This window comes from Carassius auratus, chromosome 4 (genome assembly GCF_003368295.1).
Source record: "Carassius auratus strain Wakin chromosome 4, ASM336829v1, whole genome shotgun sequence".
NCBI lineage: Eukaryota > Metazoa > Chordata > Actinopteri > Cypriniformes > Cyprinidae > Carassius > Carassius auratus.
The window spans coordinates 19535802-19550841 of NC_039246.1; the positions used below are offsets into that span (position 1 = coordinate 19535802).

Here is a 15040-nt window from a genome sequence, read left to right on the forward strand (position 1 = left end):
CATCCAAATGCTTAGAAAGGAAGTGCACGACTGTCTTTTGCTTCATGTTAAATAGCTCTGTGTGTTTTGTTTTATTTCATCCAGTTCTGTGTTCAGAGGTTCTGCTGTCTGTGTGTACAACATGGCCGACATCCTGACGGTCTTCAACGGACCGTTCGCGCACAGGGAAGGACCCAGCTTCCAGTGGGTGGCTTTCCAGGGCCGGATCCCATACCCACGACCGGGAACTGTGAGTCACACACATTCATGTCCTGCCTTGGTACAGTCACTCTGTTTATAACACCATTAAACGAAGTAAATATTTGCAATTTACACAGTTTAGTTGAAAAGACAAATAATTGTAGGTGAGATATGTTTGCCGAAATAGTCATTTTATTTCTGGTCTATCCTCTGTGAGGCTTATATTTCAAGGTCATTTTTGTGATGCCTTTTAATAATATTTTACCAAAATTATATAGAATAGTACTATTTGATTAATATAATATAAAATATAGTTTTTCAAGTTGAGTTATCGATTAAGTATTTGCACTCATTATTTTCTGGTCAATCCGTGGTTACAAAAGCTTATAATTAAGGTAATTAAAAAAAATTTTATGCATATGTGATCATTTTAAACAATATTTTACTATATAGAATATTACCATACTACTGTTTATAAATATGTATTTATTATTTTAAAAATATTTCTTAAATATATCGTTTATTGCCATTTATTCATTTAATAAAAATTTTGTATTTATACGTTTTTTCAATGACATGAATTGGTAGATTTGGCTTCTGTTTTGGATTATCAGAATAACTTCTATCTTAGAAGAAGAGATATATTTTTAGAGATGATAATTTTACAAAAACAATTTACTATAAAATAATATATAACAAAACTATTTAAATATAGCATTTTTTTCCAGTTTAGTATTTACATGAAATTTGTAGTTTGAGGTCTATCCCCTGTTGGAAAGACTTTTTATGGTCACTTATTTGTCAAATAAATGATGAGATGAGAATCTTTCATAATACTTTCCATAAAAACATATAGAATTGTTTAATTTTATTAATGCAACACTAAACTATTATTATTATTATTATTATTATTATTATGTGTCCAGCCAGCGTAATGTTAAAGAGCCACAAAGGGTTTATTCCCCACTTGATGCTTGGATTTTTAAAATGACGTACATTCGCTTGAGACAAAACTCAAAAACTAATATTAGTTTTAGTTTGAGTGACAAAAGACCCAATTGATGTGATAAAGCTTTCATAATCTACAGCACGATTGTCTAAGCTTTAAACCGTTTTCTCCTCTTCCTGTCAGTGTCCTGGTGGCGCGTTCACCCCTCATACCCAGAGCACTAAAGAGTTTCCAGATGATGTGGTGACGTTCGTGAGGAATCACCCCGTCATGTTTAACCCCATCTACCCGGTCGGAAGGAAACCTCTGGTGGTGCGGACACATGCCGATTATAAATACACCTCTATAGCTGTGGACCAGGTCACTGCTGTGGACGGACACTACCAGGTTCTATTCCTGGGCACAGGTAAAACCCCGCACTATGACAAATCTTAAGAAAAATAAATGGCCATTCTAAAAATGAAACCAGTCCGAGTCATAACCGCCAGTTCAAATGTTCCACAATATATTTCAACAACCACCTCATGTAATCTGTTTATGGAAGGAGCTGGAACACTTAGCTTTGCTTGACTGCCTGTTGACCTCTTCAACAGACTAAACAGCTCTTTCCACTTAAAAATGAGAAAGGCAGAAAAGTTGGAATTTGTTTTCCTGACTGATAACATTTTACTGAAAGTGATTTGTCAGTTAAATTATATTTCACTTAAAATAATTTAAAATTATACTGCACTTTATTAAATTATGGCAGTAAGCACGCACTCGACTGTTATACCGCTTCATACCGTAACATACAGTTCACATTATACAAAACATACCAGAGCCATGTTCCTTATAATCTTATATAAAATACCATATCAATATAATCTTATCTTCATCTGTTTTTCCAATTGCGTTTTAGGAGACACATTGCAGCAGTTAGCGTACATGCTCATCAACCATTGAGCTTTGGTGGGTGGTGCAGGCTTGAATCTGGCCTGCAACAGGTCCCATTTCCCCCTATACTAACTATATTTTAAAGCAGTGATTCTCAGTAAGGGGGCAATGGTCCAACAAACTTCAAACTCCCAAGGGGGCCACAGGATGACTTAACAATATTTGAATATTTATATTTATTATTTTACTTAAAAAGTTTTGTATAATTCTAAATGGAAGGCCGATTTCTGCCACTGAATAAAAATTAAAAAAGGTAATTGCTTTATAATAACTTCTCAAAATTCCCATCTTTTTTTCCGCTCACACTTGCATGATCGCAATCTTGATCAATTAAGAATTATGTGATATAAACTCACAATTGCAAGATATAAAAAGTCAAAATTTGCAGGATTTTGATATAAACTTTCAATCGCGCAAAATTAAGTCAGAATTGCGTTACACAAACTCGTGAATGTGAGAAATCAATTCAGAATTGCAAGATATAAACTCGCAATTCTAATTTTCTCCGAATAGTGAGTCTTAATCTTGCAGTTGTGACTTTTTTCCTCAGAATTGTGAAGAGGAAAAAGACTGACATAGCTTGTATCTCACAATTTGAACTTATTTTCTCAGAACAGTTTTTAAAAGTTCATATAACGCAGTTCTGAAAGAAAAGGTTGGAATTTGTATCAGAATTAAGAAAAGGTGTCAGAATTGCGAGACAAAAAGTCCATATACAATTCATATTCAAATTATTATTATGATTAAGTATTTAATAGTAATTTGATTATAATGCTTAAATAAATCATATTTCTTAAAAATGATCTTTAGCTGTCACAAGCAGAAATATTGTGGGAAATTTTTCACTACTGTAAAGTATATACAATACAATAATATAAAATTTAATTTTAAAAATAGTTATTCTATATAGTATATACCATAAATCATCCAGACATAAATCTGTCTGCCACTAGAGGGCAGAGAGTCTACACCAGCTGCACAAATATCATCATCTAATCATCTTTAACATACTGAAAACATCTATCTCTCTTCTGTATCACTTAAATGGGAGATATTATGATTCCTGCTGTGTCGCAGCACAAGACACGGTATTAACTTCTGTGATGGCGATGGAAGAATGAAAGAAAGAAAGCGTGTGTGTGTGTGTGTGTTTCTCTGAGAACAGACTCAGAGACACGACAGCAGACAGGCTCAGCGGTTACTAGGGAACGGGGATAGGGACGTTTGGAGAGAAATCAAAATCACAGCTGTTTGTATTTGCCGATCAAAATTCCTGACGGAAAGCCAGGAGCATTGTGCGGAGTGGCCTGTCTGCTCCTTGGCAGGGTTTCGTCTAGAAATGTTGGCTATTTAAAATGGGAATTTCCAGAGATTGAGCTGAATTCTCCATCGTCCTTCTCTCTGAGGATCTGGAGCTAAATATACACACCTATCATTACCTCACAGAATGGATGAGCTTGACACTTAATGTTCATAAGCTGCTAATGCCATCAAACTCATCACTCAATGCTTCTACGGTTTAAGATATCCAATAAATTATTTCCACCAGGCAGATGGCAAAAAACCCTGAAAATGCTTAGACTTGTATTGAAGTAGGGCCACAGGCCATATCTAGGGACTAGATGGTGGGCTCTTTTGACGTAAATAAAAATCACCTAGCAACAACCCAGAACACCTTGGCAACAACACATTTTCCTCTGAAGTCTAGTTTGCAGATCTGTCTCTCAGAACAGATGCTCAACAACATCATAAACCAACCTAGACACACAAACACACACACACACAAGCTAAAAGATTTCAAAGAGAAAATCTGAGACGGATGGAAAGTTCATAAGCAGTTCAAAAGCCCACCACATTATCAAAGTTGTTTTTGCTTTCCAGACTGTCCAATGCTCTCCTGATGTTCTGATATTCTGCTCACAGATAAAGGCACGGTACAGAAGGTCGTGGTTCTGCCGTCAAACGGCTCTCTGGATGAGGATCTAATCCTGGAGGAGCTGGAAGTGTTTAAGGTCTGAGTTCTCGCCACACATCACACATCAAAGTATCTAGAGGAGCAGAGCTGGCAGTGCCACAAAGCGTTTATTAAAACTCTGTGTTGTTCTAAGGGAAGGCAGATTTTTAATGGGTACAAAGACTGGGCATGAGGTGAGGAAAAGGTTACTCTGTCAGCTTTCTTATGATCTGCTTTGAGTGGCTCGAAATTGTCAAAATAGGTTTAGGGCATATTGAATCAATTCTTGGACCTTGGAATGCCACACACACACAGCTCAGTGGGATGTTTAATTTGGCATCTGAACACACACACACTCACAAATTTGCACATAGAAACTCAAAACCACCCTAAATAGGCGATTTAGCTTTTAAAATTGTGGCTTCGTTTGATTGATTCAAATGGCAAATAGCCTAAGGATGTTCATTATAATGAAAAGCTCAATCTTTTTACAAATGTATTTTAGAACGCATGTCCAGCTTTCAGAAATGTTATATTTGTAAAATTGTCAAATGGTGTAACCATCAAGTGAAAAGTAAACACATTTTCCATTCAAAAGTTAACACTTTTGTTATTCCTTTTATAAACATTATACATTTTTGAGTCATGAATACCATGAAATATTCTTTGGGGTTATACCATTTGAAATTGCAATGTTTGGAGTTGCAATACAAACAAACATTATGGAATCTATAGACGTTCAACTAACATGATCATAAGAAGGCGTTTAAATATATTTCTCACACGTACGTGCAAATATAAATACCACATATTTCACAATCTAGTTAACAAGCTTATGAATATTTGGACTAAAACCATAACATCAGTCATACGGTGTTATTGTGACCGAGAGGGTCATGTGACAAGCTTGATGCAATGCCACAAAAAAAAGGAATTATGAAATAGAATTGAGTATTTCAATAAAAAAAAAAAAAAAAATTTAATATACAACACATTACTTGTTCCACTTTGCGTCGTGCCTAACAACACCCCTTTGATGTTTTAAATCCATTGTAGACCAGAGCTTCTTGGGGCTTATTGCTTTATTGAACCAATGATCAAGGGGTATTGAAAGTGAGAGAATAGAGACGTCTTCAGAGCAGACTTAAAAAGCAGAAATAGAGGGGGCTGATCTAATATGAAGCGGTAACCTGTTCCAGAGTTTTAGACCTGCAGTTGTGAAAGCGCGATGACCTCGTTTTAAAAAAAAAATCTAGATCTAGGCACAATGAGTGAACAGAGATCACTGGATCTCAAATGTTCTAGAAGGGGGTGTAAGGACTGACTTGAGGGCTTTATACACAAATAATATTTGATGGGTAACCAGTGCAGCGCAGATAAAATAGGAATGGACCGTAAAGAAATAATATATAAATAAAAATAAATAATTTAGAAATTTAATATATAAATGTTCATAGGAATAGGCAATGCATGATTTTTTTTTATTTTTATATATAATTAAATATCTAAAAATTAACCATTCACCCGATTTCTTTTTTGATTTTCAGAAGCAATCTCCTATCACCAACCTAAGAATCTCATCTAAAAAGGTAACTACATTTCGTAGCGCTTTCATCTATAGCTCCATTTGTGTGATTAAGTGCTACATATAGTAAGTGTGGGTGGTGGGGGAAATGTTGTTGCTTTAATTCTGGTTAATTATCTCGTCACCAGTCCTGTGGGTTAAAGGAACAGCTTTTAAGATATCGGGCTTGTATGTGTTACAGCAACAGCTGTATGTTAGCTCTGAACACGGAGTCTCCCAGGTGTCTTTGCACCGCTGCATGGCATACGGCTCTGCCTGTGCAGACTGCTGTTTAGCGCGGGACCCGTACTGTGCCTGGGATGGGCTCAGCTGTTCTCGATTCTACCCTACTGGCAAGAGGTACACACACACGTACACACACACACTCAGGGTGGCATAAACTGCAGCAGCAGTGGGACAGAAATAAATTATGAGACGCAGCTTTGGTTTCATTTAGTCATAAAGCAGAGAGACACAGTCTGGGTTGAAAGATTATTTGTGGAATTTGTGCAAACCCCTAAACCTACATATTAAAATTCATTTTGTCACAATTACATTTTAAAGAGTTCTGGCCTAAGATTTTCCTGGCAGACGATGAAACAGATTTAAATATCGAGGGACTACAATAACAGAGACTTGAAGTGGGTGGGCATTTCTGACTTGGGACAATAAGCAACTGTACATAGCAATACAGTAAAAATCACTCCGAACACTTTGGCAACTATGTGGCAACACTTCAGAAACCATCCAGTCTCTGGAACTCTGCACACATACAGCTCGTCTCTCTAACAGAACAGCCCACATATTCCATATTCAAAAGTATTTACACTGTGGCTTGTTTCAGAACGGGACATGTTAATCTGACACCTTAGCCAAACAGTTTTACTTGATGCCAGATGTATGGAGTACGGAAAATATTGATGGAAGGCACAGCCATCAAAGCATCCATTCCGGAGTATTGAAGTGGAAAAACAGACATTTCATTTCACTGCACTTGTAACAGCTGAATCGAGTTAATTATGGGAAAAAAGCTCAAATTTGAATTTCATGACAAGGAATGTGTATTATAAAAAATTATATTGTGCAAACATTCAGGCAGTGAGAGAATGCAAAAGTGAAAGGAAAGAATGCATATATGAAAATCTGTTGGATTAATCCTATGTAAATGTTTTTCCAGGAGAAGCAGAAGGCAGGATATTATGCATGGGAATCCACTAACTCAGTGCAGAGGGTTCAATCTGAAAGGTAATGACTACCTGCATGTCAGCTAGGCAAATAAAGTCCTAAAGTTATGTGCAGAGACAAGGCTTTAAGTTTACTGGCATGCTGGAAAAACCATTTCCATTTCTTTGATACAAAGTCATTGTGACTTTATATATCACAATGAGACATTATATCTCACAATTGTACCTTTGTTTCTTGCAACATTTTCTCATAAACAACTATTTTTATAAATGTTTCTCTGTTTTACAAAACTTGCATCCATTTCTGACAATTGCTGCTTTTTTTTCTTATGACTGCTGAAAAGGGATTGTTCACCTAAAAATGAAAATTCTGTCATTTCCTCACCCGCATTTTGTTCCAAACCTGAAAGAGGAGAAATTATTTAATGTTATTTTTGTTTTCACTGCACACAAAAATTATTCTTCATAAAATTAAGGTTGAACCACAGATGGACTATTTTAATGATGTCTTTACTACCTTTCTGGGGCTTGAATATTGTCAGTTGCGTTGGTGTCTGAAGGGTCAGAAAGCTCTCGGATCTTAATTTCTGTTCAGAAGATCAATGAAGATCTTACAGGTTTAGAACGAAATGAGGGTGAGTAATTAAGGACAGAATTTTCTATTTTTGGGTGAACTTCAGTGAAAACTGATTGTCAACAGTCACACAAGTGAAATTCTGTCAGTCCACTCAACAGTCTAGTGTTGTATGAATCAGCGTTCACACAATGTCACCTTCAAACCAAACCAACCTTTTGTTAGTTAGCACAGTGCGAGATCAACTTAGTTCTTTCTAACGTGGAATTCCTGATCACATGGGTTTCTAATGAAATGACTGGCTTTGCCACATTGTACTGCATTTTTGCTTTCTAATTGTAAGGACGAATTGTGTGTTGCTAGGAACTAAGTCACTTCTGGTTGGGACACGAATAATAATTTGCAAGACCATCTAGAGCTGAATCAGTCTAGTGACTAAGTATTTTACTCATCAACAACACAGCCCCAAATGTACCATTTTGGCGTTATGGACGTTGTCATAGAAACTAATCATTTTGAACTGCTCAGAGCAGAATCATAAAGTTGTCATCTTGTAATTATGCTAATTCGAACGTGAACGCAGCCAATGCTACTGCTAAAAAGCTTATGCATCAACGTCATTTTATGATATATTGACATAGTTATTCAACACTTGCATTCTATTTTCATGCACATACAATTTTCCATATGAATGCATACTTTTGATGCTTAACTTTAATGCTAATTGACATGAAGATTCACACATTTCTCTTTCTAACTTTAATGCTAATTGACATGCAGCCTCACACCTTTCTTTCTCCTCTTCCACCACTTGTTTCCTTCCTTCTCTCATGTTTGTCTGATTCTCTCTCCTTGTGAAAGAATCTGTCATGGGACCAGAACACCTGTTAATTTGAATACAATTGGCACAGATACTGTCAGCGATCCAGATGACTCAGTTCAACACTTCAGATGCATCAGAATTATTAAATAGCAATCTTAACGATGAGAGGAAGCGTTATCCCAGCTGGATGCACTAAAACAATAGTAGCAATGTCAAAACAGATGTTGAATGCATGTCATCATTGGCCAGTGTACAAGGTCACTTATCAAATTACATACTAATGTGGCCCACTACTCAGAGTATATTTGACTGCAGTGAACTGGAACCCCATCGTGACCCTCATCCGCAGATGTTAGCGTGTCAGATGAATTATGGCAGTACAATTACAATTAGCATGCGGTAAGTGTTCGAGAGCTGTGGCTAACGCTTCAAGTCTTGTTTCAGCCTACAGGAATGCAGTGGAGATGACGCAGTATGGAGTCAAAAACAACACCACCTTCCTGGAGTGTCAGCCCAAATCTCCACAGGCCTCAGTTAAATGGCTCATTCAGAGAGACAACGATCGCAGGAAAGAGGTCTGACAACCCTGTCCAAAATGAGATAACATTAAACCCTCATCCTCAACAGCCAATGCACAGTACATTGCTCAAGGCTATCGATTATTTCATTTCAATGAAATATCATGTTTGTAATCATCAAACAGACCGACTCCTCCTAAACTGCCAATGGTGAAAAATAAGGATATAATAGATGCACAGGGATGCTCAAAACTTCTTTTAAGGTCTGGCTAACAATAATAAAAAAAATTTATACAACAGAAGACAATATGCAATCGATAACAGAAGAGCTAATATTACATTAACATGATCTCCCAGTCTTAGATGTTATAAACGATAATGCAAATATAATTACTACATTTATAAACAATTATAAAATAATAAATTCATTGGTCTAAATTATTTAAAAATATATAATAGTAGTATTATAGGTGAGCGATATGACTAAAATAGTTTTACACACGGGTAAAAGAAATGTATAGCCTGAATGCACTGTAAGTTGATTTGGATAAAAGCATCTGCTAATTTCATAAATGTAAATTTAAATCATAAAATCTAAATCATAAAAATTTCACAGTAATGATATATCACAATACAGTTTTTTCAGCTTTAAGTCTTAATGATATCAAAATGTTTGATACTTAGAAATTTCATAATTTTTGTCATCAGTGTCAACATCACAAAAAAATTAACTAGCCCATATTAGTCAGCGATTAAATTAAAATAAGAAAAAAATTGAAAGCAATAGGACAAAAAATGTATTACTACAGTAGAACAAATAAATAAGGAATGCTACATGTACATTGTATAAAGTAATCAAATTTTGAAAACAATGCATATTCTTCACTGTGTAAATGAAATATACATTTCTTCTGATTACATTTACAAAAGTGATCAAGTCAAGATCAGTGAGAGATTATCTCTATTTAGAGAATTATTGTTGTTTAATTAACTATTGTTAATTAACATGAATGCCAGCCAGCAGGAATATAAGACTGCTGTCACTTTAAGAGCAGCCCAGATCCAATATACTGTTAAATGTGTTTTGTTCATGGTTTTTTTTTTTTTTCACTTAAGAGCTAAATTACTGTATTTACAAGGATACTTGCAAAGAAAGGCATTTTGATAGATACTGTACAAGTGAGTGTATAAAGCAGAAAAAATATGAGCACTGTCTTCACATGCCTGTGCATCTCTGGCGGTGATCAGAAACAATCTCTCAGACAGTGGGAGCATATTGAAAAATTTGTTCTTAAATAGTATTTTGATCACCAAAACAAACATATCCCTACCCAAAAGGTCCACAACCCTATTTTGAAAGCTTTTTTTATGTATTTTTATATTCAATAATCATTTAGAAGTTCCACATATTGACAGGTCATTCTTTTCTCTGCATGCAGGTGAAGCTGAGCGATCGTGTGTTGTCCACCAATCACGGCTTGCTCATCCGTGCAGTGCATTCCTCGGATCAGGGTGTGTATTACTGCCTGGCCACAGAGAATGGCTTCAAGCGCACACTTGCTAAAATCCGTCTCCAGATTCTGAGTGAAGCTCTGGTCAGCGCTCTGAGCAATAAACACTCTCCCTGGGGCTGGGCGGCCTCACTGCACCCTAAAGCCCTGGTGTCAGCCTTCAGCCCTGCTGAGACGCTGGCCATGCACCAATACTGCAAGGAACGCAAACAGATGCAGAGTCTGCAGAACATACAGAGCCCCATGAGAGGTGATCTGGGCAAACTCAAGCCCTTGCTGGACCACAGGAAGAGCAGGAACCGCCGAAACCACTTACAAGAGGAATAGAGTCGAAACATGAACAAAGGGAATGGATGGAGAGATGACAAAAAGAAAAAAAAGACATGCACAAGGAGAAAACTCAAGTGTAAAATAAAGGAGGAGAATGCTGGAGAAGATTCCTCTGTTATGAACCTCAATTGAGGTTCTTCAAGATCAAAGCATCTCAGGTGCTTCCTGTACAGCAGTCTTATATACACGAACACCCAGAGCAGAGGACTCGGAGACATCCGCATCCTCACACACAGCCATCCTGTTTCAAGCAGCAGAATACAAAATGCTATATATCATATCCGGTAGTATTGTTAGCAATTTATGTGAATGTGGCAATTCAGAACAAACCATAAAGTAATACCACTTCCTTCAAGACCCAATGAAATAGCTTGATAAACAGGTTTTTTTTTTTCCTGTGTTGATGCATTTCTTATTGAAACAGGCATTTGGGATGGGACTCGTCCCTTTTTAACAGCCTTTAGTTTACATTACAGCCATGAACATTTATTTCTGCTTGCTAATGCTAGTGAAGTATTACCAAAAGGGACAGTATCATTATAGAGCGCATTTCAACAGACAAAAACAAAACAAAACAAAAAAAACCCAAAACAAGTCTACTCATCAATATTTTGGGTTGTTTACTGAAAGAGAAAGACTGCAAATTGCAAATGTACATATCTGCTAAAGGTTTGTCGAATTTTAGGACTACATTTGCATTAGCCTTAGCCTCAACCCACAGAAAAGGTTTTGTTTTCTAGTTCATATCGGATTCAATCTTATTATGTATGGATCTTGAGAGTATTCTGTTAACTTATAGATGTAAAGTTGAATTAGCTTCTAAACTATTGATTTCTTCTACATTTCCTTTAATATCCCTGCAGAACACTGTGATTAGAAGTATATTCTAGCAATCCAAGATTAAAATAAAGTACATGCCATTTTTAGGGCACTACATTTTGGAAAATTTCCATAAAATGGAACAAATTTGTCTATTCTACTACTTACAACCCTCAAATACCCATAGTTAAACTACAAGGCTACATTAAATATTAATAGTGGTCTTGTAAAGTCACTCAATGGCCTTCCTACACTGAGATGATCATTTGTGGTTTAGAGCTCATCTCAAGCTTGCAAATGCTTGTTTTCTAACAAATGAATTGTTTATGGTCATTGAACAGGTCATGAGAATATTTCTTGGGAGATAAAAACATAACACATCCACCAAAGTATATCATCCCAGCTGCAGCACAGATGTTCATACGGGAAGCGAGAGGGTTTGGAGACGTTTCAAACTGTACCAGACAGGTGGCTCTCTCAGCCCATAATACTGTAAAGAGAGTTGTGTTTGTGCCATGTGTTGTGCTTTGGGAAACACCATAAATCCAAAACACATGTTTTTCCTAAGAAATATTACTTGTTGGTCATCGTTTACTCACCCTCATGGCCTTCCAAAAACGTTTGCCCTTGAATATAATGCATATGTCGTATGGACCACTTTTATGAAACATTTTTGTCCTTTAAGAAGTTTGACAGGCAGTAGTCATGTTTTCAGTATATGGAAAAGAGCAGCATGATAATTCTGCAAAATATCTCCTTTTGTATTCCTGAAAGAAAGAATGACATGAGGGTAAATTTTCACAGGCGAATTATTGGATAAAAATGTTGATTGTATGTGCACGTTTTTATCTTTTACTAAGATTTTTCAACACAGAAGTTAGCCGTTTTCTGTGAATGTTTGGAGCTTCTGATTCAGAAGGCTTATAGGAAAATGACAACAAAAATGCAGTAAACAGTCAAATCTGTGCTGCAAACTAGTGTGTTACATTATTACAACAATACATTCACATATTGAGATAATAAATGACATTGTTTTTAATATCAAGCCGCAAAATGGACAGCTGAAAGCATATAACAATTGAAGCCATGCAAATTCATGTTTCAAATAGCTGCATCCGATCTTACATTATGAAATCATTTTAAAGTAGATATTTTGTAAAGTAGACTTACACCAGCCTCAGAAATACCGCAGTGTTTAAATCACATAAGGATAGGCCCAAAAAGGCATGTGATCATGTATATTGTGAATGTCATGTTAATGTTTTGTGGTTTGCTCAGTGTGCACAGCTGTAATGTGATTGTCACTCATTTTAGATGATGTATAGCATTGTACAGCCTCCAATTTTGGATTCTTCGATGTCTGTGTAACTTATCTCTTTTTGTATTTTGAGTATCTGTAAATAGTGAAACATGCAGCTCTAAAAACAAATGAGAAATTCAGTCACACTTCAGATTTCTCTATGCCTATTAGAATAATTTCAATTCACATTGGTAGTTTTCTCTCTCTCTCTCTGAAATGCCGAACTTAATTTAGTTTAATTTAGTTAAATTTCAGATGTTTTTGACTGAATCTGCATTTTGCAGATGTTTCATGTTCACTTTTTTTTCTGTGACATTTTTGCCCTCTCCAAAGGGGCATTTGAAGTAACATGTTTTAATATAATAGGCTACTATAGCAAATATGTATTCCCTGTGAATGTTAATGATAATTTTATTTTATTATGTCTTGATTTGTGTATTCCTATTTATTAATTATATAAGCCTGAACAACTGCCATTAAACAACTTTAATCCATCCCATGTGTTACAGACTCTTTACAAAGGAAGCATATCTGAGAATTGATTAATACCTGTAGTACTTAATTATATTAATCCGATTAAACTCAAAGAGTCAACTATGAAGCATTACATGATACATAACTAAAACATAATTCACAACGCAGCAGAATAAGATCGTAAGTCGTGTTGGAATGCATAATATGGTTATGTTCACTGTTCAGTTATTTACGACAGTGACAGTTTTACTCAAGGTTCAGTTAATATGTGCTGTATTAACGGAACTGTACTCGGTAGAGGGTTGTCTATCACGTTAACACGACGCAAACTCGCGCGCCTTCTGTTTTATATTTATTTTCATGTGCGGTTTGGATAACTTACTTTGAAACGGTTTGTGTCGTCTGAAGGTTTTTACTGTAGATCCAATCTTCAAAACGAGCTTGTGTCAGTTTTACGGTCAGCTTCAAACTGTTATAAAAGCTGCTGTCTGTTAATTAATTGACTGATGAATTCGCGCATTCATGCTCCATGTGATTTCACAGTTATCGCGAGAATAGAAAGTTGTATAAAAAAATGTGGGTTGCCAATCCCAAAACAAACAAAAAAACATTACATAAATTTTCTTCTTTTTTTGCCTTTAATTTTTGATGCTAAAAGTAAATGTAGGTACTGTACAGCATGAGATTTGCCAAAGGTTACTTTTGAAGGATAGTTCACCCAAAAATGTAAATGATGTCATTTGCTACTCACCACATGTTCTGTCGTACCCCTCTATAGAGAGTAATAGCCTAACTGAAATGTAAGTAAGGTTGGTCAAATCTAATTTCATGAAGTTACAAGAATACTTTTGTGTGCAAATAAAACAAAAAATGATGACTTTATTTAACTTTTTTTTTTCTTTAAAAAATCACATCTTCTGCCATTATTGAGAGCATGTAAACAATGCATGCGCATGATGCTGCTGACATAGAACACGCATGCACTAAGCCTTGATTATGTGCAAAGGAAAGCAATGCGCATGTGTCTTGGTACTCTCCATAATGACGGAATACGTGACTTGGAGGAGAAGAGCTGTTGATTTAATCGTTATTTTTTTTGTTTTCTTTGGACAGAAAAACTATTCTTGTAGCTTCATAAAATTATAGTTGAACCACTGATGTCTCATGGACTATTTTATCGATGTCCTTACTGTGTTTCTGGGCCTGGGCACATTTCAGTTGCATTGCTGTCTATTAAAGGTTCAGAGAGCTCTTGGATTTCATCAAAAATATCCAAATTTGTGTTCTGAAAATTAGGAAAGGTCTCACAGGTTTGGAACAACATGAGGTTGAGTAATTAATGACAGAATTAAAATTCTGGGGTGAACTATCCCTTTAAGGTTAGCGTTAAATTGTTTGTAAAGATTATTTTTATTATGATGGTGGCAAAGGTAAATGTAAAAACGAGCATGCAAAATTAATTAATAAACACACACATACAGTACGACTTAGTAGGGCATTTGTCAAACCTTTATTCCAAAGTAGAGTAAAAACCTGCTGTTTGCTCTGGCCTTTAGCAGTTTAAAACCCATGGGTCAAACCACAGCAGAAAAGCAGCAGTCGGAGGTGACCAGTAGTGCTTTATAATTCATAAAGCAGGAAGAAGGGAGGTAGCTCCCAGGCCTACTTTCATATTAAACAAACCCCTGCTCAACCCCAAGACTCTCGTTCTACAAAACCTCCCATTCTGATTCAGCAGCCATTTGGAGAATGGAAAGTGAATCATAAGGATTTACAGGATTTCTTCTGTTTCTGTTTATCAGTCTGGTTATTGTTCTTACACATGAGAAGGCAAAACTAGATTTGTGATTTGAGATGTGTAGACGACAAGAACTACGCAAAGAGTACAGAAAAAAACAATTCCAGAAACCACAAATCACAATGAGGC

At 36.0% G+C, this 15040-nt stretch overlaps 1 protein-coding gene across 1 annotated transcript in view; it reads left to right on the plus strand.

The window, feature by feature from the left end:
• Positions 1-13134, plus strand: part of LOC113061857 (semaphorin-3C-like) — a 53755-nt gene extending 40621 nt beyond the window's left edge. Inside the window, exons 11-18 of the mRNA XM_026231332.1 lie at positions 85-229; positions 1313-1535; positions 3986-4074; positions 5564-5605; positions 5783-5940; positions 6758-6825; positions 8606-8736; positions 10119-13134. Coding sequence (XP_026087117.1) covers positions 85-229; positions 1313-1535; positions 3986-4074; positions 5564-5605; positions 5783-5940; positions 6758-6825; positions 8606-8736; positions 10119-10517 — 1255 coding nt within the window. The 3' untranslated portion in view covers positions 10518-13134. The remainder of the gene's footprint in view (positions 1-84; positions 230-1312; positions 1536-3985; positions 4075-5563; positions 5606-5782; positions 5941-6757; positions 6826-8605; positions 8737-10118) is intronic.
• Positions 13135-15040: the final 1906 nt, after the last annotated feature.